Consider the following 27,794-nt stretch of genomic DNA (forward strand, 5'->3'; position numbering starts at 1 on the left):
TCCACAAGGTCTGATCACAAAGGATAAGCTACAATGGGCTCTCAAGAGCTTCAAACCATTTAAAGCTGTAGGACCAGATGGAATAATACTAGCCGAATTACAAAAGACTTCTGATATAATTGCACCAATCCTTGAGGCAATTTTTACCAGCTGTCTTTACCTGTTCCCTCGGCATGGAGAGAAGTTAAAAATGTTTTTATACCTAAAGCAGGTAAATGCTCCCAAGTCAATCCTGAAGATCTACGACCTATAAGTCATCATTCCTTCTTAAGACCTTGGAAAGATTGATTGATATCCATACCAATCGCTACTTGTAAACTGCTGCTAATGGAAGACGCTGCGAGGAGGGCAGGCACCAGGTGGAACAACATCACCTCGTCTCAAGTCACAAAAACATCTGGCCAACACTGGATTTAAATCGTTCAAGGTGCTTGTTCTCTTTAAGCAGATCGCATATAAGCTCGATAATAGGTGACATAACCGGACACTGTCTAATAGGAAAGCACGCCACGAGACTAGGCGTATTCTCAAATGACTTTTGCAGAAGCTGTATGAACGAGGAAGAGGACTTTAATTCAATAAAATGTATCTATCTATCTATCTATTTTGACAGAAATCAAAAGAAATAATATCGCCGCCGCCAGCTGTCAAAATCAACCAGCCTCTATTTGACGTTTTTCAAAATTCATTATAAAATAAATTTGTACTATCGCTTATCAAAAAATAACTCAAAATTAGACTTCATCCTGATATTAATCTGACATTTTGGAACTGGTAAGTATTTTCACTTGATGATGATAAAAATTAAATCCTCATTTTATTTCCTCTTAACACAGAAAAAAAAAGAAAAACATTTTCATTTTTATTATTTCTTAAATACCCAATAGCCATTCATTCATAAGTATAAAAAGAAAACAACTTAAAAATTCATATTGACTGAATGAACAAATTCTCACATAATAATGAACCATTTTCCATGCTCCATTATACAAGTCATTAACTCCAACTCCAACTTCAACCAAAAACTCCTTGGCCCTTTCCCTTAAGCCATAAAGCAAACATTTTGGCTCCCAAAAAATTCAAAAAAGAAACCATAGCAAATAAAATAAAACAAAACAAAAACAAAGCAAAAAAAAAATGGAAAAGAAGTCAAAAATTACCTTCAAACTTTTCGTAGGCAGCAAAGCTTAACTTTTGTGGGACATAAGACATCCGTTTGTGAAAGCCTCCATCCGGCGCCATACTACCTATGGCAGCACCACCTGATGCCACTCCCGAACTGCCACCGGCCGAACAAGTATTTGGCGATGATCTTTCAACCGTAAAAGATGCTACCTTCTTAAGGACATTGCTGCCGGCGCAGTTATTTGGGTTGCTGCTTCCGAAAGTACTCGCTGATGCTGATGGTGATGTTGTCGTGGAGGTAATTATCGGGGAGGGTAATTCAACCATTCCAACTACTCCACCACCGCCTCCAATAAATGGTGCTACGACAACGTTCGCTGATGTTCCTGTTGTTAATGTTGATGCTGATGCTGATGCCGATGAAGCTCCTGCTATGCTAGAGATTCCATCCCGCTGAACTTCGGTATTTTGATGATTCTGATTCTGATGCTGAAGCTGATGCTGGAATGTCGAAGATGCTGTAGGGACCGAACAGGCAGGTGTAGGTGGTGGTGATTTGTATGAAATTATTACGGTTGATTGAGTTTCTGTTAAGGGTGATTGTTTGTTAACTATTGTTGCCGGTGTTAAGTTGTCTGCTGTAAAAATTCAATTAAAAACAAAGAAATGAGTAGAAGCTTAGAAATATCGCCCTAAATGGGTTGAGTTTTTATTTTAGTTTATTCAACTTTTTTTTTGAAAAAAATTAAGATGCGATTCTTCTTCTTTAATAAGGGTATTCTATTTGAACTACCTTACCCAACCCTTCAACAGCTTTAACACATGACGAATTGGGACTGGGCAGTGGGGATGACACCCCTTACCAATTTTTTCGGATTGTTAAGGACAACACTTAATTTTCAAACAAAAGATTGAAAAGCAGCTAAGAAAAATTGGGCAGTAGAGCCTGGGAAACGGGTTAAGTGAAAGGAAAAGGAATCAGCAAAGGGAGAAAATAACAAAATGTAATGAAAAACATCCTTATTAGGCTAAACAATTTGATTTCATTATAAAATTACCCTTTTTCATGTCCGGGGCATATCTATTTAATTTGTTGTTATAGAGAGAAGAGGATGGTTTTGGCAGTTGTTGACGTTTAAGAGAGAGAAAGAGAACGAACCGAAACGAAACGAAAAAAAAGGATGATGGGTGAAAATACTTTGAAAGTATCAATTTCAGGATTTAAGGTAGCCAGTTAAAAAATGTTAGCCTCTAATTAACAAGTAATTTTTTGTTTTTCTGTTTGCCCTTCTAAAAAGGATACGATACTGCCTGTCTCTAACTTCTCCCCCATCACTGTCTGTTTAGAATACTTTTTCAAGTAGCTCCATGATTGATAGGTATCTCTTGTATCTGGAGTCTTTCTTTCAATTTTCAATTAAGTCGTAAAAAGGATATTTTATATAGGTTTTCTTTTTTTGTAAGTATTTTAAAACTAATTTTTGTTTTTTTTTTATTTTATAAAACAACAAAGATTGAATTTTCGAAGAAATTCTTTTTGAATGTTAAGTGAAGGTGATGGGAGTATATTTACGATAAGCCATTAATTTGGAATAATATAATGGGTTTGGCTATTAAGGTTTATTATTACCTATCTACTTAATAAAGATTTTCAAATTTTCAAAAAACATTTTAAGGGATTGAGGAGAAAAATTGAAATTGAGTTGTTTATAAAGGATAATTCATTTCGAGTGTCTTCTACGCTCGCTGATAAATTGATACGGCTCTGTAATTAAATAACTGATGCGATGCGATGAGATGGTAATAGAGAAGCCGTAATTTTACAAAATGTATATGTAGGTATAAGTTTTAATTACAAAATTTACTTGTATACGTAAATGGAATGCCAAATCGCCATTTAAGGCTCAAAGTTTTTTTTAATGAGTATTCTACTTTTAAGGAAAAAGGATACTTTCACAATTAAATGTATGAAAGAAAAGCAGAGTTTTGTTTTGAATATTCGAAAAGAACTGCATTTAAATATGTTAATTTTAGTGATTTGAACTTTGAAGTTTTCATAATTTTGGAAGCTTCAATACAGTATATATTTTTAGGGCTTTGTAAGGCTATTTAAATTCAGAAAGTAATTTTATCCTGATTTTTTCACAAATCTATAATCTCTATCTTTAATATTCAGTTGGAATATGTTTTGTATTAATTTTGTTTTTTTACTTGCGACATATAGGAACTATATGGCAAGTTTTGCATTCGTGCAAAATTTCGAACTCGAGATTTTAATCAAACATGATATTACGATGGTAGAGAAGTCGAAAAAAGTGGGTCCCGCGATTCCGTCCGGTCGGTTTTGTCTGTCTGTCCACGCTCCTACAGCCTAAACCATTGCTTCGATTGAGTCCAAACTTGGAAGTTAAGGTTTTGAGCAGATTCGCGTTAGGCGTTTTTTTCATTTTTTTTTTAAGATCGAAACTAACAGTGGCCACCATACAATTTTTTTGGTCAAAAAACGAAAATTTGAATTTTCTCAAAAACAAACCGATAGATTTTCTTTAAATTTTCTCTAAAATTTAATTTTTTAATTTTACTGCTTTTAATAAGAAAAACAAATTTTTGTATTGCTCAGGAAAGGTACCGCTCATAGAACCGTTATTTTGTTTTTTAATTTTCTCAGCAACTTATAAACCGATTTCAATAATTTTTTTTCTGAATGAGCTCTTATACTGCTTTAACAATATTTGATTATCAAAAGTGCAATTTTTTGTTATTTGGATTTTTAAAAAAATATTGAATTTCATTTTTTTAAAACTCGATATCTCAAAAACGGATCAGCATTTTTTTACGAAATTCAAACGTAAGACGTATATTTACAATCACTAAATAACTGCATTCCAAAAATATTTTTAGAACAAAATTGAAAAATTTTATATATAAAAAATTAATTTAAAAAAAACCCGCTCTAACGATTTTCAAAATAAAAATTTGAAAAATCAACGGTTTTTTTATTTATAAAATGGCGTTTAAATTTTTGAAGACAAACTTCTTTTTCAGGTAAAATTTTGAATCTTAAAATATTATTTTTTAAATTATTTTAACTGTGCATGAGCCCGAAAGAGCGCATTATTCATCTTTCATCCAAATTAATGCATTTGGTACATATTTAAATGATATATTTAATCAACAATCTATTTTAAAGACTCTATCAAGAAATATTATCTTGGTAACTTTGTATATGTGATTTTAAAATATTATTCTTTACGCATAAGGTAGTTTCACACATGATTTACTTTCCTTCGCCTATATAAACTTAGTACAAGTTAAAGAAACGGGCCAGAAAGAGTATATGTATTTTCTATTAGTATCACTTTTTCAACGTATACACATTGTACCTATTTATAAAGGTATTACGTACAACTTCTACAACTTCTGCTTACGTGTCACTTTATAACTAAAATCCCAAACGCACAAAAGCCTGACTGTAAACAAAACATGAATAGCAATTTCTTGTACCTGTTCGTACCTATGCTTGTTAATTTTTTAAACTTTAACAAAATAAATAAACTGAACGTAAAAACTTCATTTTAACGCTGAAAACCTATAGCAAAGAAGTAATGTAGTATAGTACCTTTTAGCTACCAATAACATTCCTTCATTATCATCACAAACATGTCCTTATCTATCTATCTGCATAAAGTTAAGCTCGCCAATGAACTATTCTTTATTCGTTTTAGACATCGACCTGCTACCTAACTACACAACCAATAGGCGATCGCTTTACAATTTAAACATTTATGGTCTGCCTCTTTCTTATCTTATTTATTTTCCATCCTGGTTCTTCTAATATGAAATTACAATAAAGCTATCTAAAGGAATAAAGCTTTTAAGGAACAAGTTGAATCTATATCGAACGCATCGTAGCTTTATACATAATAGAAACCATTTTTCATATACAAAGATCGTACGGAAGTAAAATCAGACTTATGAATGTATGTAAATAAAAACAAATATCGGTAAAAGATCCTAAACAGCTGACGTAAGAATGCAAAAGTTTGTTTCGTCCCCTTATTAGATGCAATATTAAGCCATTTTGTTTTTTATATAAAGTACATTGATATAAATAAAACAAAAACAAATTCATCAACCTTCATATAGAAGCTCTTTATGTGAAAATATATACAAGGATAGACTCAAGTAGAATGAAGGAAATTGTGTAGACTTTTTGGGTCGAAAATTAATTATCTCCCTTATTCTACTGGCTGCTTATAGGAATGGAAATAATATTTTTCTCTCGCTCCCGCTGAATTTCTCCACTTTCGATACTAACGCCACGCCAACGACTCGGCATCTGGTCGCCCTAAAACTTTCTGCTCATGAGAGTACTATGGTTTTTATATACAAAGATCGTGCGGTTTTTTTGACAATCCAAATGGCATTTATATCTTTGAAGCCAAACTTATTTTACAGGTATATTTTTAAATCTCATATAAGTACTTTTTTAAACAGACTCTTTGCATACAGGAGCAAGTTCGTGCGACCCAGTCGTGCATTTTATTTCTAAATAATTCGTAAGTTGTTACATTTAACTTGTCTCACATAAACCTTTAAACAATGCTGACGCTAAAGCATTCATGCTTTAACGGTTTTAAACAATAAAAATCAGAACAATTTGCATGTAATTTTTGTAACAAAACCGTCCCACATTCAACAAGTTTAATGTTTAAAGTTTGGATTCCAAAGCAGCATTACAAATTTTTAAAAAAAAGGTATTTTTCAAAACCATGAAAGTATTAAATTCAAGGTTTTAAAAACTTAATTTAGGCTAAAATAAAGACTTATAAGTCAAAATGATGCTTCAATGTTCTAAAGACACAATTATTTGGACTCAAGTTTATATATTCCTAAGAAAGAGATGAATCGATATTATCTTTATTCCGAAAGCCGGTAAGGCCTCACACTTCAGGCTATAACCCTGTCTTCCTTCCTCCTAAAGACTTTAGAAAGCCTAATAGAAACATTCGACGAAATCTTAATGATATGGTCCAACATGCTGACATGAAAGGTTTGTAAAACTAATGTACTTCAAAGAATTCACTTTAAATAAATTCTTGGATATATAGAAGGTACCTTTATCAACGTTACTAGCAGTGCTATTCGACAAGCCCTGAATTCAATCAACACAGAACAAATGGTGTCAAAGAAAATTGATTCCAGGCTTCAAACAAGAATTGTAAATGCTGAAAAAGTGATTGTAGGTCAAGAGTTAGGACAGCTATAAAGGTTCACCTCAAGATAGGGTAATATCTCCCTTGCTATGGCAATTAGTTGTTAGTCAAATCCTAGACAAACTTTGCACATGCTGACGATATCTTAATAATGACATCAGGGAAATTTACACTTAAACTCTGTGAACATCTGCAATTAGGTTTTAATAAGAAGAAGAGAAAGATGACAACACCAAAGAGCTCCTAGACAAAACATATGAGCAGTACCCTAGCTACGATATTAAAATAGACCTGGGTGATTTTAATGCCAAGGTAGGAAGGGAAGACATCTGGAAGGAAGGGAAGGGTGGAATAATCGGGAAGAACAGCTTGAACGACAACACTTCCGACAATGGATTCAGGCTCATAGATGTTGCTGCGGGACGAAACGTCTTGGTAGCCAGTACGCGTCTTCCACAGCTCAACATCCACAAAGGAACTTGGACTTCTCCAGATCAATCTACAGTCAACCAGATTGACCATATTGCGGTCGATGCCAGACACGCTTCCAGCATTATGGATGCACGAACTTTCCGAGGAGCTAACATCGACTTGGACCATTACCTAGTTGTAGCCAAGGTAGCACTTCGGATTTCCAGACCCAAGGCAAAACAGGGAGGTGCTGGGAGAAGGTACAACGTCGAACGGCTAAAATCGGCAGAGATCACCAAATCCTTTTCCGACCGAGTTACAAGTAACCTCTCACGAAATTCTCTGCCACCAACACAATGTATCGAAAACCGGTGGCAAAATTGCCAAGATGCAATCAGAGAAGCCGCCTCTGATGTGCTGGATTTCAAACAGCCACCAACAAGGAATCCCTGGTTTGATGAGGAATGTCGGCAGGCAAATGCAGCCAAACAACTCGTGAGTTCTATGAACAGAAGACGCGAGAGGAACGTCGACTTCTCAGAAGGAAAAAGAGAGGGCATAAGAAGCGTGAGGTCGAAGATGTTGAGAGGTATAAAAGCAGGAATGAGGTTCGAAAGTTTTATGAACAGGTAAACCGAAATTCACAGGCACATTAACCTAGAACCGAAGGCTGCAAGGACGAAAGTGGAAACATAATAGTCGAACCGCAATCAATGCTGAGGATATGGAAGGACCACTTCTGCAGACTGTATAACGGCGATGAAGAACTGAATTCCGCTGTCAGGCAGGATGATCCATTCAATATAGACGACGAAAGCTAACAAACTCCCGTCCTCCCGACTTAGACAAAGTAAAGATTGCCATATCTAAGTTGAAGTCTAATAAAGCCGCTGGAGCGGATGGCTTGAATGCCGAGCTCTTTAAAGCAGCTGGAGATATGTTGGTTAGGAGCATGCACCAACTTATCTGTAAGATATGGTCGGAAGAAAGCAGGCCCGATGAATGGAACCTCAGTATTGTTTGCCCGATCCTGAAAAAAAGAGACCCTCTAAAATGCACCAAGTATAGAGTAAACAGTCTACTCGTCCGTTTGTGCAGGATGACCATGGAGAATTCACGCTGCTCCATAAAGGTTGGAAACAACTTAACAGAACCTTTCGATGTCAAAAAAGGTTTTAGACAAGGTGATGCGCTGTCATGTGATAGTGCAGAGCTCACACGTCAACACTAGAGGCACTATCTTTCAAAAGTCTGTCCAATTACTGGCATATGCTGATGACATTGACATAATCGGAAGAACTCAGCGTGATGTCAATGGGACTTTTGTGAGTATTGAGGCAGAGGCGGCAAAAATGGGTCTAACGGTTAATGAGGGCAAAACAAAGTACATGCTGTCGTCTAGAAAGGACATACAATACCGACGTCTTGGTCAAAACGTCACAATCGACAGACGTAACTTTGAGGTAGTCAAGGACTTCGTCTACCTAGGCTTCGCTGTAAACGCGGAAAACAATACCAGCGCTGAGATCAAACGCAGAATAACTCTTGCTAACCGCTGTTTCTTTGGACTAAGAAAACAATTGAGTGGTAAAGTCGTCTCTCGAGGGGCCAAAGTGTTGCTATGTAAGACCCTTACCAGAAGCAGAAGCATGGACCATGACAAAAGCGGATGAAAGCACCTTGGGTCGCTTCGAGAGAAAAGTTCTTCGTGTGATCTACGGTTCCGTACGCATCGAAGGGGAGTGGAGGAGAAGGTGGAACGACGAGCTGTACGGGCTGTACAGTGACGTAGACTTAGCCAGAAGGGTAAAAGTGCAACGACTAAGATGGCTGGGTCACGTAGAGCGCATGGAAACCAATGCTCCGGCCCGGAAAGTCTTTGAATCCGCACCCACAGGACAGCGCAGTAGAGGAAGACCGCGCATGTGGCGCGCACAAGTGGAAGGTGACCTCACCCAACTTGGATCGCGAAACTGGAGACATCTAGCTAGGGACCGAGCTAGATGGAGAAGTTTGTTGGGTGAGGCCCTAGTTCACACAGGACTGTAGCGCCACCTTAAGTAAGTAAGTAAGTAAGGTCACACTGAAAAAAATGTCGTTTATAATATCAACAACAGCGTTTATTGACTTGTTTTTCTTTGGCTCAATGAATTTTGTCTTGATATTAAAAAAAATTTTGGATTATAAAATTTGTCTTCAATAAACGATTTATTGGCTCATGTTATCGCCTTTTATTGAACATTTTGAAACCAATTTACTTTTGCTTACATTAATAAAACTTTTTATTGTCCCAGTAAACTCATACATTGGGCCAAAAAATTTGTTTATAAAAAGACATTTTTCACTTTGATAAATGCGTTTATTGGCTCAATAAACTATTTATTAAAGGTCAATAAACTTTTGAAACCGTTTGTTGGGATAATAATTTTTACTTGACATTGATAAACGCGTTTATTGGAGCAATAAACAAAATTATTAAATTTCAATAATTTTTTTATTGACATAAACAATTTTTTAACTGTCGCAATAAACTCATACTTTGGCCTAACGAACTATTTTATTGGGAAAATAATTTTGAATATCTTTCCATTTATAAATGCATTAATTAGCGCAATAAACCATTAATTGAAGTTCAACAAACTTTTCATTGTTATTAAAATTTGTTTGTATTGCCACAATAAACTCATACATTGAGCAAATTAACCGTTTATCGGGGCAATAATTTTGACTTTATTGAAATTGATAAACGCGTTTATTGACGCAATAAAAAAAGTTATTAAATTTCAATAAACTTTTTTACTGACATAAACAAATTGTAATTGTCGCAATAAACGTCGCATACGTCCATTGTTAAAAATTTCTTGTAAAAAAAGACATCATCTAATATGTACCAACTATAGGTACCTCCATAACAGGCACCATATTTGGGAAAACAAATTTTTTAAATCAAGTTGTATGTGATGCCGAATTCTGATCATCTATATCTTTATGTATGTAGGAGACACAGGGCAATCAAAATTTAGTTTATCAAATGGGCAATGAAAGAACTTATTCAGACTTTCCACAATAGAAAAAACTTGAGTTGCACAAAAGCAAACAATGAATGCAACAAAAAAAAAACAATAGTTTGATAGCTTTAGTTCAAGGAACAGAAAACAATGTCGTACATTCCGTGTTTGTTTGTTTTGAATAGTTTTCTCTGAATTTAGATTGAAGAACATATCGGATTTTTGAACCAGAGATCAGAAAGCGTATTGGACGTTGCCATAAGAAATTCACTTGGATATATTTCAGAAAAAGTATTGGACTTTTCTAGAAAAATTACTTGGTTGTATACAAAAAAACGTATTGGACGTTGCTTTATTTGGCTCTATAAAAGAAATTATTTGCAATTTTGCAAATTTAAGAAATTATTTCATTAACTCAACAAAAAAATTTGCTTGAATCAACGAAATAATTTATTGGCTTAACTAACCAATATTTCCAAATCAATAAACCATTTCATTGGCTCAACAAATAATCTTACTTGAATCAATGAAATAATTTATTAGCTCAATAAACAAATATTTCCTAATCAAAAAACTATTTCAATGGCTCAACAAACAGATCAATTGGCTCAACAAAACAAATTTTACAATTCAATAAACTATTTAATTGGCTCAACAAAAAAGATTCATTAAACTACTTTATTGGCTCAGCAAACAAGTTTATTGGCTCAACAAACAAGGTTGCTTGAATCTCTGAAATATTTTATTGGCGCAACAAACAAAGGTAAATAAATTTATAAACTCAATAAACTTTTGCTTGAGCCAATCTGCGTTTATTGATCCAATAAACAGCCTTTCTTGGCCCAATAAACCTGTTTGTTGGACAAATATTGATTAACTTTTTTATTGGACCAATAAAATTTTTTATTGTATTTACGTTTATGATTCAGTGCAGTAAAATGGGCCAGTAACACATTTATGACAAAAGAAACGTTACATTCCAAATATGGGCTGCCCGACTTTTAATGATGTTCATCTACACTATACTGTTAAACCTATTTTGTGAATGTATACACAGCCATTATAAGGCCAATATTGACGTAGGCATGTTTGGTATGGTGGCCAGTCCTTGAAAAGATTAAAATAAAAAATAAATTGGATGTCCCAACTTTCCATTGAGAACTTAGGCCTAGTGACTTACAACTTTCAACCATTCCCGTGCTAATTTGTATTGTAGTTATCAGTGCTCCCCACTAGGCAAGAATGAAAGGAAAACAGGGCTATGTAAATAAATCATGAGTCGGTTTCTAAGGAAGGGTGCAGAACGGACAATCTTTCCCTAGAAAGATCAATGGGGGTCCCAGACTAATGCAGTATCTTTCAAAAAGAATTACTCTCAGTTTTTGAAGAAGCTAAATACCATTCTTCTCACAATTTTGTAAGAAAAACATAGACGGTTTAATTGATAGCCAAGTAGCAATCAGAGTCATATCCGCGATTGTTGTCAAGGGATATGTTGTTTTTAATCAAACCATTAAAAAACTCCGTTTTTGGTTGCCTTTCCCATTTTTAAAGGGGCGTATGTATTTTAAAAACCTTATGCGGTAGAAAAATTCGAAGGAGGGATTCGATTTTAGAGAAATTTAATCCTTTGAAAAAGTATTGTTTTGTTTCTGTTACAGAAAAAAACATAGTTTTTAGTCGAAAAGTGAAACTTATGACGCAAAATTTTAAAAATCCTATTATTACCGTCTTAGCATTTTACTTAGTTGCAATTTTTTAAATATTTCGGAATTAACTACCGCTTTCAGGAATTTAGCATTTAATGGCAAGACATGTTATAGGTAGGATAATGACAAATGCCATTTAGATTTAGCAAGAAGCTAAACGTCACACTAGCTTTTTCGAGACTTTAATTAAGATTGAGCATTATCATTTCTTAACTTAGAAAATTGGTAAAATTGGTAATATTTTTAAAATTCACGTTTTTTTTTTTAGTGTACAAACGTATCCTAAAATTTTGTTGAAGAAAACTTTGGCCACTTTTTTTTATTTTAATTTGAACATAACTTTAAAATGCTGATGTTTACCCCCAGCATCAATTAAATGTTATATTTAATAAGTTATTTGTTTAACTCTTTTATAAATGAAAATTCTAAAAGTGATGAATATGTAAAATATTGATTTGAATATATTTCAAAAAGAAACTCCATCTGATCTTGTTTTTGATTTTGAAAATCGGGAACATTTTACGAAAAATAGTATTTTTTTCTTTATTTATGTCTACAAAATTTATAGGAATCTTAAAAAAAATATGTATTTAGTAACTTTGCACGAAATACTGAAGCCAACAAGCGTCTGATATAATATTTCGTCGATTTGACAAATCTTTGTTTTTAACATATGGATATTCGAAAAACGGTCACAAAACCTTAAAGCAATAGCTCATTAAAAGGTCATAGTTTGGGTAGAACATACCGGTTATTTTTAACTTTCCGATGTGTTCGATTTGTTGATTTTGAAAATTTTAACATTTCTCAACATTTAAAAGTCCCTAAGATCGAAATTAAATATTTTTAGAGAGATGTCTGTTATATTTCAAGTTAAAATAATTTTTTTCTTTACAGATAATAACATCAGAATATGCAGAAAGGACTTTCAAAAATAGTTTTGGTAATGCAGGTTTTAAGAACATAGTAATATTAATTTTGTATTTGATTTCTGTAAGAAATTTGAGATATCTAATTTTGAAATAAAAATTAATATTTTCTTAAACATCCAAACAAATTTGACGTTATTATTAAGACGATATAAGAGCTCGTGCAGATATTTTTTGTATTGAAAGAAGCCATGTTAAGAAAAAAAAATAGAGACAAATTCATACAAATATATCGGTTAATTTTTGAGTACACTCGAATTTCCGATTTTTGATTTAAAAAAGTTGTAGGTACGGTGGCTTTTTTTATGTTTGAAAATGAAAAAATAACGCTTTACACGAATCTTTTAAAAACATAAACTTCCAGGATCTATGCAATGGTTTAGGGTGTAATGCGAGCACAGACTAACATAAAGAACCACGGGCCTATTTTTTGTGTACAATAAGCGCGCTACAAAAGTTTTTCCAACGGCCGAGGCGGCCAAGCGACTGTAACATTTCGTTAGATAGCACGTTCTCTAAACTTAAGTTTTAATTAATTGATTGTGACATTCGCTGTGTGGCTTGTGGCACCGCGACCTCCTGTTAGAATCACATGTCCTCCAAGTCCATATCTTCTAATTGGGACCAAAAATATTCGGTTATCATTTAACGGTAGGTCTTGATTATGGGCCGCCGCCGCCGAGCCATAAACCACTCTAAACCTTCATTTTTCGGGAAGCAATGATGACTCATGGACTACGTGTAGATTGCTGCCTGACCAATACCGCATATTATGTTTATTGACGAAGCGATTCAGCTAGAAATAAGATGAAAATTCGAATCATTTTCAAGTTGTTGCGAACATTCACGAATACGAGGTACGTTCAAATAGTACCCGGAATTTTTAAATTTTGCGGGTCTGGAGAGTCCGAAGGTCAACATTTTTTTGTATTGTGTTGGCATACATGTCCCTAAAGTATGATACAATTTTCAGCTATATTCACCGTTTACTTTGTCTGTGGTAGTTGCTAAGGTTCGACGTATTTTTTTAAGCTCGGCGATTTTTGTTTGTTTGAGCAATGTTTGACCAAAAAAACAATCCCATGAACATCGCTCAGGAGCTGTTAAATGACGTCAACGACGATCCAAGTTTGCTTCAAAGGGTCATAACTGGTGATGAACCATGGGTGTACGGTTGTGATATCGAAACCAAAACACAATCGTCCACCTGGAAGCATCCAACGTCACCAACTAAAAAAGCACGTCAAGTTCGATCAAATGTGAAGGTTTTGTTTACTGTTTTATTCGATTTTAATGGCATAATGCATCAAGAGTTTGTACCATAAGGTCGTTCGGTTAATAAGGAGTATAACCTTGAAGTTATGTAACGTTTGCGTGAAAAAAATAGTCCGTTGGGAACCAGGGCCTAGTGACTTACAACTCTCAACCATTCCTGTGTGCGATTACTCTTGCCAGGAATGTAGGGGACCTACAGTTTTAGGCCGAATCCGAACGGCTAATTTGAGAAAACACTTTTTCATGACAAGAATTACTCTTGGAGAATTTGTCAATTCCTCGCAAGAGGCAGTACCCGTGAAAAAGACTTTAGATGGCACAGGTAGAGATCGAACCCAAGACCTCTGGCATGACAGTCCATCGCACTAACCATCATGCCACGGGTACTACGTTTGCATGAAGCAATCCGAAAAAAAAGCTCAGATTTATGGAAAAACAATTCATATCTTTTGCACTACAATAACGGATCTGCTCACTCTTCGTTGCTTGTTCGTAATTTTTTGGCCAACAAAAATACCGTAGTCATGCCCCTCCCTCCATATACACTAGATATGGTTCCGTGTTACTTTTTCCTGCTTCCAATGATGAAGAGACTCATGAAAGGACGGAAAATGCTCAAGAACATATCAAAAAGTGAATATCAAGAGTGCTTCGAAGATTGGAATTTTCCAAACTTCGAAGCACTCTTGATAAGTGTTATAATACACTTATGCCAGCGTTTTTTCCAATCTTCGAAGTACTCTTGATATTCACTTTTTGATATGTTCTTGAGCATTCTCCGTCCTTTCATTAGTCTCTTCATCTTTGGAAGCAGGAAAAAAGGGGGGCTACTTTAAAGAGGACCACATTGATGTAAGCGAATAAATAAATATTTTTTGAAAAAAACTAAAATTTCGGGTACTTTTTTGAACACAACACGTATACGACGCTTCTGGTGGTCAAGGCTTCAGTTCTTGCGCCAATTTAATCTTATAAGGATGTAGGCCAAGGTTTGTTAGCAAACTTTGCCACAGCAACGTCAAGGAGATTCCCATGGCTTGAGAACGAAGTTTGAGAGACACATTTGGGCTTTCTGCAACTGAAGCCTCAGCGGCAGAAATATTTTTGATACTACGGGTACTTATTTGTCTCACTGGTGAGGGAACATTTTGTACTGTGAATGTGGATTCAAATTTTTCCTCTAGACACTCAATTCTAGGACGATTATGAAGACCATAAATTGGACGTAGAGCTCTTAACGTTGAATCCACTGTTTCCGAATTTCGGTAGTAAATTTTAATAATTTCGACTCGTTGTTGACTCGTATATCTTTCCATCTCGAAATGGCAAACCTTACTGAAAAGAAATGTCAAAAGAGCGGCACGAAATATGGCGTCGCTCTACTTTTGTAGCCTCCCCGTTAAAAAACCCTGTACTATCGTAGAGTCATGTTTAATTAAAATCTCGAGTAAGACATTTTTGTAAAACTTACCATAAAGTTTCTATATGTCGCAAGTAAAAACGAGAAAAATTTGATTGACCTCAAAAATCTCTCGAAACAGTAACGCTAGCGACTTTAAATACCATTCAAAAATCAAATTAATTTTATCTTTTTAGAGACTTTTTTTTTTTTGAAAAATCCAATAGAATGTTGCCTAAATTCTTTTAAATCAAAATATTGACTTTATAAAAAAAACTATGCGAGATATTGTTGTTAACATAAAAATATATATTTTTAGAAGAATGTAATTAGCATTTTTTTTATAAGAAATAAAAAAACTTTTAACAAATACTTTTAAAAATTGGTTTTCCAAAAAAATTATCTTGAGAAGGAAAGCAAATATTGAAATAAAATTTATACAAAATTAGGAAAACATAATTGACAAAAGTTGTTACAAAAAAATAAAACTTATGGGGTTTCGACTCAAGCGTCTTGTGAAATTAGGAAGATATTGACTTCAAACGTGTTTTACGTTACACAAAATGTTGCTATAAATATGTTATAAGACTTTTAGAAATTTTGACAGACGCGCATGAATCCACCCTCTTTTTTTTAATTCTAAATGCAAACCTCTATAATCTGTAAAACAAAAGGGATTTCAATTTGATATCCCTTTTCATTCTCGAAATATAGAAAAAACTATCCCGAATCGACGTTACGCACGTCCAATTAAACATCATCTTTCTTTAAAAACAATAGATTTAGATTCTAGGAACCTTGAAAACTTCGAGAAATGGCAACATTTTCAATTCAACACAACGAACGCATTACAATAACTTCCAAAGCGAAGTAAAAAAAATGAAAGAAAAAAAATATTCCTAAGAAACATTTTAAACAACTTTATCTATTTTTGTCCTTAGCAAATTATCCTTCAAGGCATATACTGTTATACTGTTTCTATGTATCAATTGTATGTTTAGGATTCTTATAAAGTCCTTTTTTTCTTATAAATAATTAATATACATTTAACGTCTAAATAAACAATATATGTATGTATTAGGATTTCCTAAACAACAAAACTTAAATACATATTTTTTAAGTCTTTTCCTTTCTTTTCTTTAAACGTCAATTTAATGTCCTATACCTTACCTACCCTTATTGTAATTTGACAAATATATACATACTGATTCTATACTGTACCAACGCTAGCCGAGTATAAGCCTTTTGGCATGAGAGCATTTTAAGAAAATTGCAATTCCATTAAAATGACAATTTGACTATTTGACCAATCCTACTTTACCTACACCTTCATACCACCTACCATATTCTTCAAACCTTAAGCTAGACACATATATAAATAAAGGTTTACTTAGGATTCAACATCGTGCTGTAGCTTTCTAGACGAGCTTTGGATGATAACAGGGATTGGGGATGAATGGGAGTGTGGTACAGGGGAAAAAAAGGACATGTACCCAATACTTTAAGTTGGGATATGACAAAGTAGTCCCAGTCCCACCAGGGAGACACAAACTTAAGGCTATTGTTACTTTTAATGGAATGTTTGTATTTGTTAACTTTATATTTTCCAAGAGTACACAACTTCACAAACTTCGAACCATCAGAAACAGGATCAATCTTCTATCCACCCCCCCTGCATCCATGGACATAAGTTGTTAGGAACTTATAGAGAATACTAGATTATGGCAATGTTTGCTATTAAGTCATTATTTATATTCGTTTGTAGTGCGTTTAAGAGATACAATAATTTGATTAGAAAACTAGAAAACAGGGATTCATGCGTATTGTTGAGTGCTTTGAAAAATGTTCTAAATTTTGTTCGTTCTTCATTGAAATACTCAAGAGTTTTGTAAATTTTTATTTATATTAATGAAGGTTAAGATGGAAATCCTTTGTCATGTAAACTGTTAAGAGGATGCGTAAATTAAGCTTTACATTATTGAATTTTATAAAATAAAAAGTTCTACACTTCGTAGCACTTATGTGACTTTTGGGTTTGTTTGATTTTATTTAACATTTCGGCATTTGCAAAGTATTTTCCTGTTGAATTGAATCTCAAACATTTTCAAAAGCGTGTTGCTTGAATTTTTTAACCTTTCTGTGTAAAGTTCAATACTATAATATGTACATTAATACTCGCTCGTATATACTATATGTAAATTGTATTCAAACCTTATTTTGTTTGTTGATTTGACAGAAAGCCCTTAAGATAAACCGGACCTTATGTAACCCTCTTTAAACTTTATTAAGTATATTTTTTTGTTGTTATATATTTTGATTTTGAATTCTACGAATTTATGCGATAACCCTTGTCTGTTTTGTGTGTGCCATCATGAATTAAATCAATTTATTTTCCGCGAAAAACACACCAAACAACAACAACAAAAAAAGAGTTCATATACTTAAGCCTATTTTGATTAAAATTTAACAATAAACTGCCACTGGGCAATATGAGTCCAAACAAATTACAAAAAACCTTTTTCATCTTTCAAAAACACCCTGGTTTGGATTTTAAAAAAGGTAATTAAATGAATGCGAATTATAAAAGAGTGAGGTTTAATTTGTTTGTATCTAAGTAGGTAGATAGGTTCGTTTTTTTTTGCGTGTGTTGACTTTTAATTGGCATTTACATTTTTTGTAAAAGGATTCAAGTTTCGAGTCAAACAGGTTGTAACCGACAAATTTGAATTATATTTATTGTAGAAAACCGAGGGCAACATTGCTGCGTCGAATACAAAACTCTGCTGAGAAAATGTAATTTTCTGAAGTTTTTTGATGTTATGAGTTCAATTAGGGGTTCAACTAATTATTTGTTCAAGCTAGGGGCGCTTAATATTCGCATGGCTTGAAACTTTAATATATAAAAGTAATTTCAAATTAAAGTCACCCACAAATTAATAATACTTCTGGTACTTTGACAGTCCTAGCTGTTCCCGTGCTTAAAATCTTGACGGAAAGTCTTGCACGAACTATTGGTTCCAATAAAATTGTGACCTGATATACAGAGTGCGGCAGAACCGACTGACGAGTTTTGATGGGCTATAAATAACGAACAGTAAAACTAAGAGAAAACATTTCAGCGGTGATTTTCTGTTTAATTTCTTCTATGGTATGTGGGCGATGTCTCAAAACCTTATGTTTTAGGTAGCCCCAAAGGAAAAAATGACACATGCTTAAATCTTGGGGCCCTGCTAGTCCAGGGAACATTGATCGTAAGACAGCAAGTAAAATTCGAGATGTGTGCGCTGTAGCTCCGTCTTGCTGAAACCATACATCTCCCAAATCATGTTCTTCAGCAATTTCCTCCAATCTTTGCTGAATATACGTTTCCAACATCACAACATAACGAGCGGACGTAACAGTGTTGGTCCTATCACCCCAAATTAGGACACAGCACAACACACGGTCACTTTAGAAGAATGGAGTGGTCTTTCATGGAGCAGCTGCCGTGGGTTTTTCGCAGCCCAATATCGAAAATTTTGATATCAAAGAAATTTGCAGAAGAATTTTCTGACAGAGATTTTTGCGGTCGTTGTAGTCAGTAGCATTTAACTTTGGACAAGCATTAATTTATTGGGATGGAATGATAAATCTTCGTGAAGAAGTCTCCTCAAAGAACGGTCTGAGATTCCCAAAGCTACCGAAGGTTTCCGGGCTGAGCGTCTTGGTGACCGCTCAAATGACTCTCTAACCGACTGCACATTTTCGGGGGTTCTTACTGTTCTGGGTGCTCCGTGTACAAGTCTACTTAGGGTACTTCTAGTTTCTTCCAAATTCCGTATCCACGATTTGAAAGTGTTTGCAGAAGGAACAGATTCAGCACGTGGAATGCCGAAGTGTATACGAAAAGATCTTTGTGTAGCGATCACAGAATGATTATTTTCGTAATATGCACGCATGACGAAACCACGATGTACAACAGTCCAGACCTTGATTACGAATAAAAACGGCACTCCGTACAATTCAAAATATACCACCTATTAAGGCTTACTCTTATCTTATCACAGGCTAATGACCTCATTAAACTCGACAGTCGACTCTACCGAACCCTTTTTTTTCTTTTCGAAAAAAATCAATACCTCAAATTTTTTGATTACTTAAATGACAGTTGAATTCTTAAAGACAACATTTTTTTATAAGTGAATTTTGTAAGTATATATGTTTTATTTGTAAACAGAGTCTTTGGCTACAGGAGTAAGTTCATGCGATCCAGTCGTGTATTTCATTTTTTTGGAGATAGCCATGAAAAAACGATGTAATCAATTAAATAAAGGATAAATTAACTTGTGGACAAGGTTTTGTTTCTGGAAATCACTTTCCGATGGGTTTTGATAGCCTAAGTTTAAACCCAACTTCAAAATTACTTTATCACGTCACGTTTTAGAGATATTAATTTTTAAAATACTGATGCTATCTAAAATCATTAACTGGTATAGAGATTCTTTTTTAATCGCACATCAAGAATGTGGAATATATTACCAAACTCTGTTTTTTCGTATTATTTTGATATTCAAAACTTTAAGACCAATGTGCACCGGTATCTCCGTTTATATCTTTTATCTTTTTAAGGGTTATAATAACCCTTTGAATGCTCGTTAATTATAAAACAAAATCAGTTGAAATATTTATTTATTTAGGAACATTTTCAAGAGTTGTGAGATTTTACTTGTCTCAGATAACCTTAAATTGAAGCTGAATCATTTATGCTAAAAGGCTTTGAAAGAGAATGAATGAAAACGGTTTTAAAGTAATTTTTATTAATGTATATAATCTGTCCTTTAAACAAGAAGGCTACAACATCAAGTTTTTGAAAGAAAAAATCATTGCAAAAATATATAAGTAATGTTGAAAAATTGATTGGTTTTAATTTGAACGAACAGCGTTAAAAACTCCAAAAAGTATTTTTCAGAACCTTGCATTAAATTTTTGATTTCTCAAAACTTCAAACACAATCAAATGAAGAATCATAACTAATAAGAAACTTATTAACCTATTGACAACTAATACTAAAACGACTTAAACTGTATCTAGAAGACAAAGGTTTGTTCTTTTCAAAACCGTCATAGAATTTTTTGTTAAGCGTTTTAAATTAGCTTTAGAAAACTCGGTTTTTGGTTGTCTTTATAGCATTTTTAAGAAAGATTTAAAAAAAAAATTATGTGATAAAAAATTGTAAGACGAAATGAAAATTTTGGAAAACCTAATCCCTTTAAAAAAGTACTTATTTTGTCGACCACTGATATAAGTGTAACTAATTTTAAAAGGTTAACATTTTCTTCGAGTTCTGGTACCATAAATATTTCAAATGAAATTCTTCAAAAAATAAAGAACTTAAACAACAGCCCAACACGAATTTTTAACAAAAAATTATCCTCAGTATGTTAACTTTTTTGAAATTTAAAGTAAAATAAAAATAGTATAAATTCTCACCTGACACACCAACATCACCACCTGATGGAATTCTTGACGATAAATTTTGCAATTCAATTTTTTTCGACTTGGCGATGTTGAATATTCCCAAATCAGCTGAATTCCTACCACCACCACCATTATTATTCCCTGAATCCTCGGTAGCTCCCATCATACCGATTCCGCTACTTGAACCACTACCCCCGCTATTGCTCAATACTTGAGCTAACTTATTACCCAATTGCAGAGCCATTTCCTCATCCGCACATTCACAGTCGTAGTCAATCGAAATTGGTCGGCTACCACCTGTCAAATTTAAATGCGTCACTTCCGTTTGTGACAATCTGGCCAGCCTGGCTGCCACGTCGCGATAATATGTCGCTGTTCGCCTTCGTGATGGCGTTCGTTCGTATTTATTATTCTGTCGTGGATAATTTCGGGCCGCTAGGGCTGCTGCTGTCAATTCTCTCAACGTTCTTTCGTCTGTCGATTTTTCACAAAGATTCTCCTCCGAGAAATAGCACTGATTTATTTCCGCCTGGAAGCCAATCGGAGTCAGGGGGTCTGTAAATAATGAATCAGAGCTTGATGAGGTCTCCTTGAGGACAACAATGTCACAATTTCCCAATTGATTGTCCGCTGTGGAAATAAAACACAAACACACACATACATAAATACAAATCAGTAAAAAGAAGGAAAACAATTTAAACGAAAATTGAAAATAAATAAATTAAAAACTTTTATAAGTAAATAATGGAAAAAAGGGTAAGGGACAGCCTTAAATCTATGGATGGATGTTCGAGGTCGTCAAAAAGGGAGGATGGGTGCGGGAGGTGATGTATAAATAATTCATGTTAAGTAATGAGATGGTTGAAAGATATAAATTCCTGAAGATAAGAGGACGACACGGTGGTGCTGACATTCCTTCTACATACTTGATTCGACTCGACTTGGCTTCAAGCTCATATGCAAACAAAATGGTGGAAATCCGTCATCATGGCGCAGGAAGACCAAAAGTGAATTCTTCGTAGAAAATTTATGGCATCGACAACGGCGACGAACGACACGTATTTTTGCCGGCTATTTTTAAATTGAATTTCAATTGCACTTAAGTAAATTTTGAATGAACGAAAATATTATAATGTACATAATAAGAAATTTACCTACGAGCAATTGTTTTTATTATTTTCAGCAATTTGTTTGCTTTTGTTTAAATGAGGTCTTATTTGTTCTTTGACAAAGCTTATTTTTATATTAGTTCTAATCAAGTCTTTTGAGGAAGTTTGTTTTAACAAGTGCTTAAAAGTTGGTTCATTTTGTTCCTCTTATGGAAATTGTAGACAATTCGGCCTTACTAGATTTGTTGTTATTTTGAAATTGATTTTTTTAAACTTTCAATAATATTATTGTGAATAAACTAAAACTAGCCATTAGTCAAGTACTTTTTCAATTCTTATTCTGTTTTTGATTTTTGGACTATTGGTAAGAAAACGGTCCATTAGTTTTTTCGAAAAAAGAAAATCATTGTTTAATGACAATAATATAAATAAATGAATGCTATACATTATTAACTCGTCAAAGGAATTGCAATCGGTGCAATTTATCGAAATGAAAATTTTGAACGTCACCGGAATCTGAAACAAAGATTTTTAACGTTTTTCGTCCTCCATATCTTAAGAACTAGCAAACATATTGACTTTTAATATTTTTTGTTTTGCACATAATAATAATATCAAGATGTCAGTTTTAAAAGAAATGAACAATTTGGTTGGCGTTAAATATCTCTTGAACCAATAACGCTTGTCTAACTTAAGGGCGGATCTAGACGTTTTATCAGAGGGAGTCAGGAGTGTGTGAACCACTCTTTAAATTATCACATTTCGGAAACCGCTTAAAAATATTCTTTGATTTTCTGTAAAAGAGGCTGACAGAATTAAAATGTGTGTTCATCATACTCGTAACTCCTATAGTGTGACATATGCGAACTACATATATGGCAAGCTTTGCATTCGTTAAAATTTTGAACTCGAGATTTTAAATCAACTTGACATTACGAAAATAGAGAAGTCGAAAAAAGTGGGGTTCCCGATTCCGTCCATCCGTCTGTCTGTCTACGCCACTACAGATCAAACCATTGGGTCTATTGGCTTCAAATTTGGAAATTAAGGTTTTTAGCCGATTCGAGTTAGACAACTGCTTAATAACAGTAGTGTCCATATAAATTTGTTGGTAAAAATTCGATTTTTTCATAAACGAACAGATAGACTTTTATTGAAGTTTCTTTAAACAATTTTTTTCTTAATTATGGTTCTTACAATACAAAAATATTTTTGTATTGCTCCAAAATGGTACAAAATAAAGAACTTTTATTTTGTTTTTTTTTTTCAGTTTTCTTAAGAACTAATGCACCAATTTCAATAAAAAATGCCACATTTTACTTTTTGGGTTTTAAAAAAAAAAATTATTTCTTTTTTCAAAATTCGATATCTCAAAAACAGGTTCCTATTTTGTATCGAAAAATGTAAAACTTATGTTAATAAGTTTAATTTTTAGATTTATTGTATGTTAATCAAATTTTTGAAGACAATTTTATTTTATAGGTACATTTTTAACTTCCCCTAGGAAGTTATTGTAATCGATCATATTTGTCGAATCAAACACTTTGACATTACTCGACATTTCAATGTTCCTAGAGTATACATAAGAGATTTTTAGAGCAATGTCTTCGTGTACTTGTGAATGTACATTGGGAAAGCTTTTTTTTATCGTGCATATCTCAAGAACCAGCGGAGAATTCGATAATAATGCAGAAAGGACTGGTTAACCAAAATTATCTCACGAATCAGAAACGCTACCGACTTCAATTAAATTTTTTATTATACGATGTGACGTAATCAAAACTATAGGTTTGGGAAAAAGTAAAATTAAAAAAGTAACGATTTTTTTCTACATTGAAACAACTGAAAAAAATAATTGTCACCTCGAGTATTTTACGAACAAAAAACGGTTTTATCCCGAAAATAATTTCATGCAACGAATAACGTTTTTGAAATCTGATAAAATTTTGAGAAGATTGAAATGAATTGAATTAAAAACAAAATTGAAAAAATTAGTTGTAGAGGTTTTTAAAAATACATTTTCGACTTAAATATATTTAAAAAAATTAAAGATATTGGCTTCAAAGTTGTTTCATCTTATACAAAATTTTGTTCTCAATATTTTGTTAAGTTTTGGGAAATAATTGAGTTTTTTTTTACAAATAAATCGGTAAGATCTTTTCCGACCTTGATAGAGTGGCGTGCATTCTCCATCGTCATTCTGCACAAACGGATACGTTTTACAGGGATGCCAAAACTCTACTCTGTAGAGTTCCTCCCTATGGAGGCTGTCATACGCGGGGCGAGATGGTGGGTGTCGATTTGAAGCTCCTGGATTTTTTCCAAGTGGATTTTGCTGGTCTGAAGCCACACTGATAAGGACCAATCAGGTTGTTGACTAATGGCTTCGGACGTTTACATAATACCGCAGAGAGGATCTTATACTTTCTTATGTATCAGCCACACTATGCTGAGATTCCACTCATCGGGCATGCTTTCTTCCGACCATATTTTGCAGATGAGTTGGTGCATGCTCCGTACCAAGTCATCGCCTGTTGCTTTGAATAGTTCGGCAGCGATGCCGTCAGCTCCAGCAGCTTTGTTTGACTTAAGTTTAGATATAGCTATCTTCACTTCGTCAAGGTCGGGTAGGCGGAATTGTTGATCTGCGTCGCCGAGGTTGAATGGTTCTATCTCCCTTACAGCGGAATTCGGTACGTCATCGCCATTATATAATTTGGAGAAGTGATCTTTCCATATTCTCAGCATAGACTGCGGTTCTACTACGATGTTCCCTTGATCGTCTTTACAGGCTTCGGTTCGTGGAGGTTTTTTTTTACCTTTTGGTAAAATTAACGAACCTCATTCCTGTTGTGACATCCCTCTTTCTCCTCGATCGCGCGCTTCTCATGCTCTCTTTTTTTCCGTCAAAGAAGCCGGTGTTCCTCTCTCCTCTTCTGCTCGTGGAGCTAGCGAGCAGCTCTAGTCCTTTTGTGCAGCGCCATTTTGTGTGCCTCTTGTTTCGCTGCTTGAATTATGTTCTTTTATTAATTGAAACACTTTTTAAAAAAAGGTAAAGCAACTTGTTTTATTGATGTACCAGACTCAACTTATTCTAAAAAATAATTTTGGCAAGAAGCTTATGTCGATCCAATGCATTTGCCAATATCAGCAATGTCATCATTTCTTGGAACTCTAACGAGTCCGACGATTGGCAAATGCATTTTATTATTATTGGGTGTCATCGTATTTGCAACACCTGTGGGAACATCCGATATGTGTTTCCCTGGGTATGCTGACATCGACATAACTCGTGCGCTTGCCGGCATTCGTCGTCAAACCAGGGGTTTCGCTGTGGTGGCCGTTTGAAACCTAGCACCTCAGAGGCGGCATCTCTGATGGCTGCAAGGCAATGTTGCCACTGGTTTTCAATGCTTAATGCAGGAAGTATAGGACTCATTAAGAGGTTATTAGAGACTCGATCGGAAAAGGACATGGCAGTCTCTTGCGATTGTAGCCTTCTAACGTCGAAACTTCTCACAGTACTTCCTTGTTTCGGCTTGGATCGGGATATCCGTAGCCGTACCTTGGCTACAACGAGGTAGTGGTTCGAGTCAATGTTGGCCTCTCGGAATGTTCGGATATCCTGTATACTGGAGAAGTGTCGTGCGTCGATCGCAATGTGGTCAATCTGATTGACGGTTGATTGATCAGGAGATTTCCATGTGCCCCTTGCGTACTAGCTAACAGAACGTCTCGCCCCGTAGCGAAATCGACCAGCCTGAATCCGTTGTCGTAGGTAGTGTCGTGTAGGCTGTATCTCCCGATTATGCCACCAAAGATGTCTTCTCTTCTTAGCTTGGCATTAAAATCTACTAAGACAATTTTAATGTCATAGCTAGGGTACTGCTCATATGTCTTGTCCAAGAGCTCGAAAAATATGTCTTTGGTGTCTTCATCTTTCTCCTCTGTTGGGGCATGAGCGCATATTAGGCTTATGTTGGCGAATTTGGCATTAATGCAGATTGTCGTGATGCGCTCGCTCACACTGTTGAAATTCAAGACTTTTTGCCTGAGTCTAGTTCCAACAACAAATTCACACCCAAAAAGACGCTGACTTTGTTCTCGGTAGCAGTCGCCGTAGTATATATCGCAGTCTTTTAGTTTGCATTTGCCCGGTCCATCCCATCGCACTTCTTGGATGGCGGTAATAGCTGCCTTGCATCAGTTTAGGGCTTCCGCTAATTGTTCAGCTGCACGTGGTCTGTTAAGGGGCCTAACATTTTACGTACAGATCCGAAGTTCGTTGTAATTATTTCGTTTGCGTGGGTTGCCAACAGTAAATCCGTCCGTCTCCGAGGCTTGTTGGTGCTTCGCAATTAAAGGTATTTTTTACGTGACCGGGAAGTCACCCGACGGCACAACCTCCAACCTGGAGGGCTAGATCCTTAGTATAACTCCAAGGAAGGGGAGCCGGATAAACCGCTCCTTATAGGCCTGGGCTCCGAATATGTCGAAGAAGCCCTATAAGGTGTTCACTAAGTAGTTCAACCTTACTGGAACTGTAGACGCCACCGTTGATTCCATCTCGAGAATTCGTCCACTGCTGCCTGGATGAGGAGAGGTGCCTTAGTGAAAACACCTCTCCCCCCTCTCTCGTTTGCTGCCCCAACAACTTTCCACTGGGGTTGGAACCCAATCTCCAGTTGAGGCACCCGATGTTCACCGCGGGAAGGTAAGAGTAGGAGTTGATAGACAGAGGTGGGTTTTGAGAAAAACCTGTGGACGCTTGTGTCCTCTTGAATGCACAAATTCTAAAGCATCCAACGCAAATTCACATCAAAAATTGGATTTCTTTAAATTATTGAGATCTTAAAAGTTTTTGATTTAAATATAAATATAATTTGTTAAAGAAAGAAAAAACACTATAGAAAAACCTTACACTCTTAATATTCGTCAAACTAAATAAGTTGGAATTGAAGAGATTAAGGAATTTAAAGGCAACTACAGTTTGTGTTAGGAAAATGCTGTTTTCTCCGAACATGACATTAAATTGGTGCTGTCTTAAAACTTTTCTTTTTCTTCTAAATATCTGAATACTTTCGTATTCATATAAATATCAACAGATGATCATAAAGTTTGTTGTTCCTCGAACGTGGTTCTCGGAACCACAATGAAAGAACTAACTTTTAATCTTTACAAAATAAAATGAATCTTTATTTATTATATTAATTTATGGAGGAGTTATTCGTTGCACCAGCACAAGGTAGTTTCTTTTTGTGTCCTGCTCCTGTTCTACCGACTCGGATGAAAGATACGATCGAAATGGCCGAGAGAAAAACGGAAGTGCAAAATGTCTGCATTCTGTGTTTTTACATGGTTTACTTAGATTTGAGCTTTAGATTTTGATGGATAACATTGAGCTTTAGATTTCGATAGATAACATTGAGCTTTGAAATATGAATGCTTATTTAAGGTGAGTGCGCATCCACTACAAGTTGAAATTATATGTGTGGGTTGCGTTCCCGCCCCTTTTTTATTTTTCCGAATATCATCTTTAAATATAGTTTTTTTTTTATATTAATTATTAAAATAATTGTGCGTCAATATATTCTATTTTGTAAAGTCCATATTTTTTTGGTTTTCAAGATATTTTTGTCGAAAAAGTATTTTTTCAAATCTTAATACTTTTTTTTATTTATTTTGTTATTGTTAAGATAACCAAATTCTGTAAGGTCATGAACTTGCCTTTCACTATATTTTGATTTTTGGGACTTATGCGACGCTGTTTACTTTGAAAAGCTTTTAAAATTATGCCTGCATTCTTTGACAGAAGATGTCTATTTTTGAGCGAAATTTATTTGTACCTATTTGTCAAATATTTGTTATACCTTTTTCATGCGTCTGGTTTGAAATTAATGAATAAATTGTATAATTCCATGAACTTGTTATTGGCCAATTTTGGCATAGACTTTGACAGTTACAGACCATGTTGGTGTAGCTAGCACCTTTTATGTTTTGTTTTTATTCAGTAACCATTTTATAATAAATGTCAGATAACGATCCAAATAGGTTATTTATTAACCATTTTCATTCATATATTATTGTTTTATTTTTGGCAATAAAATTATTTGAAATTATTCCAAGAAATGTTTTACCGTTGAATATTAAACCTAA

General features: G+C 34.6%; 1 protein-coding gene across 3 annotated transcripts in view; it reads right to left on the minus strand.

The window, feature by feature from the left end:
• Positions 1-27,794, minus strand: part of LOC129949002 (protein cappuccino) — a 171,284-nt gene that overhangs the window by 61,639 nt on the left and 81,851 nt on the right. For 2 of the 3 annotated variants that reach the window (XM_056060186.1, XM_056060184.1), the window contains 2 exons: positions 20,542-21,159; positions 1,161-1,763 (listed from right to left, as the gene is read on the minus strand). In XM_056060186.1, the coding sequence (XP_055916161.1) occupies positions 1,161-1,763; positions 20,542-21,159 (1,221 nt within the window). The remainder of the gene's footprint in view (positions 1-1,160; positions 1,764-20,541; positions 21,160-27,794) is intronic. The other variant, XM_056060185.1, reaches the window with a different exon arrangement.

Source organism: Eupeodes corollae, chromosome 3 (assembly GCF_945859685.1).
Source record: "Eupeodes corollae chromosome 3, idEupCoro1.1, whole genome shotgun sequence".
Lineage (NCBI taxonomy): Eukaryota > Metazoa > Arthropoda > Insecta > Diptera > Syrphidae > Eupeodes > Eupeodes corollae.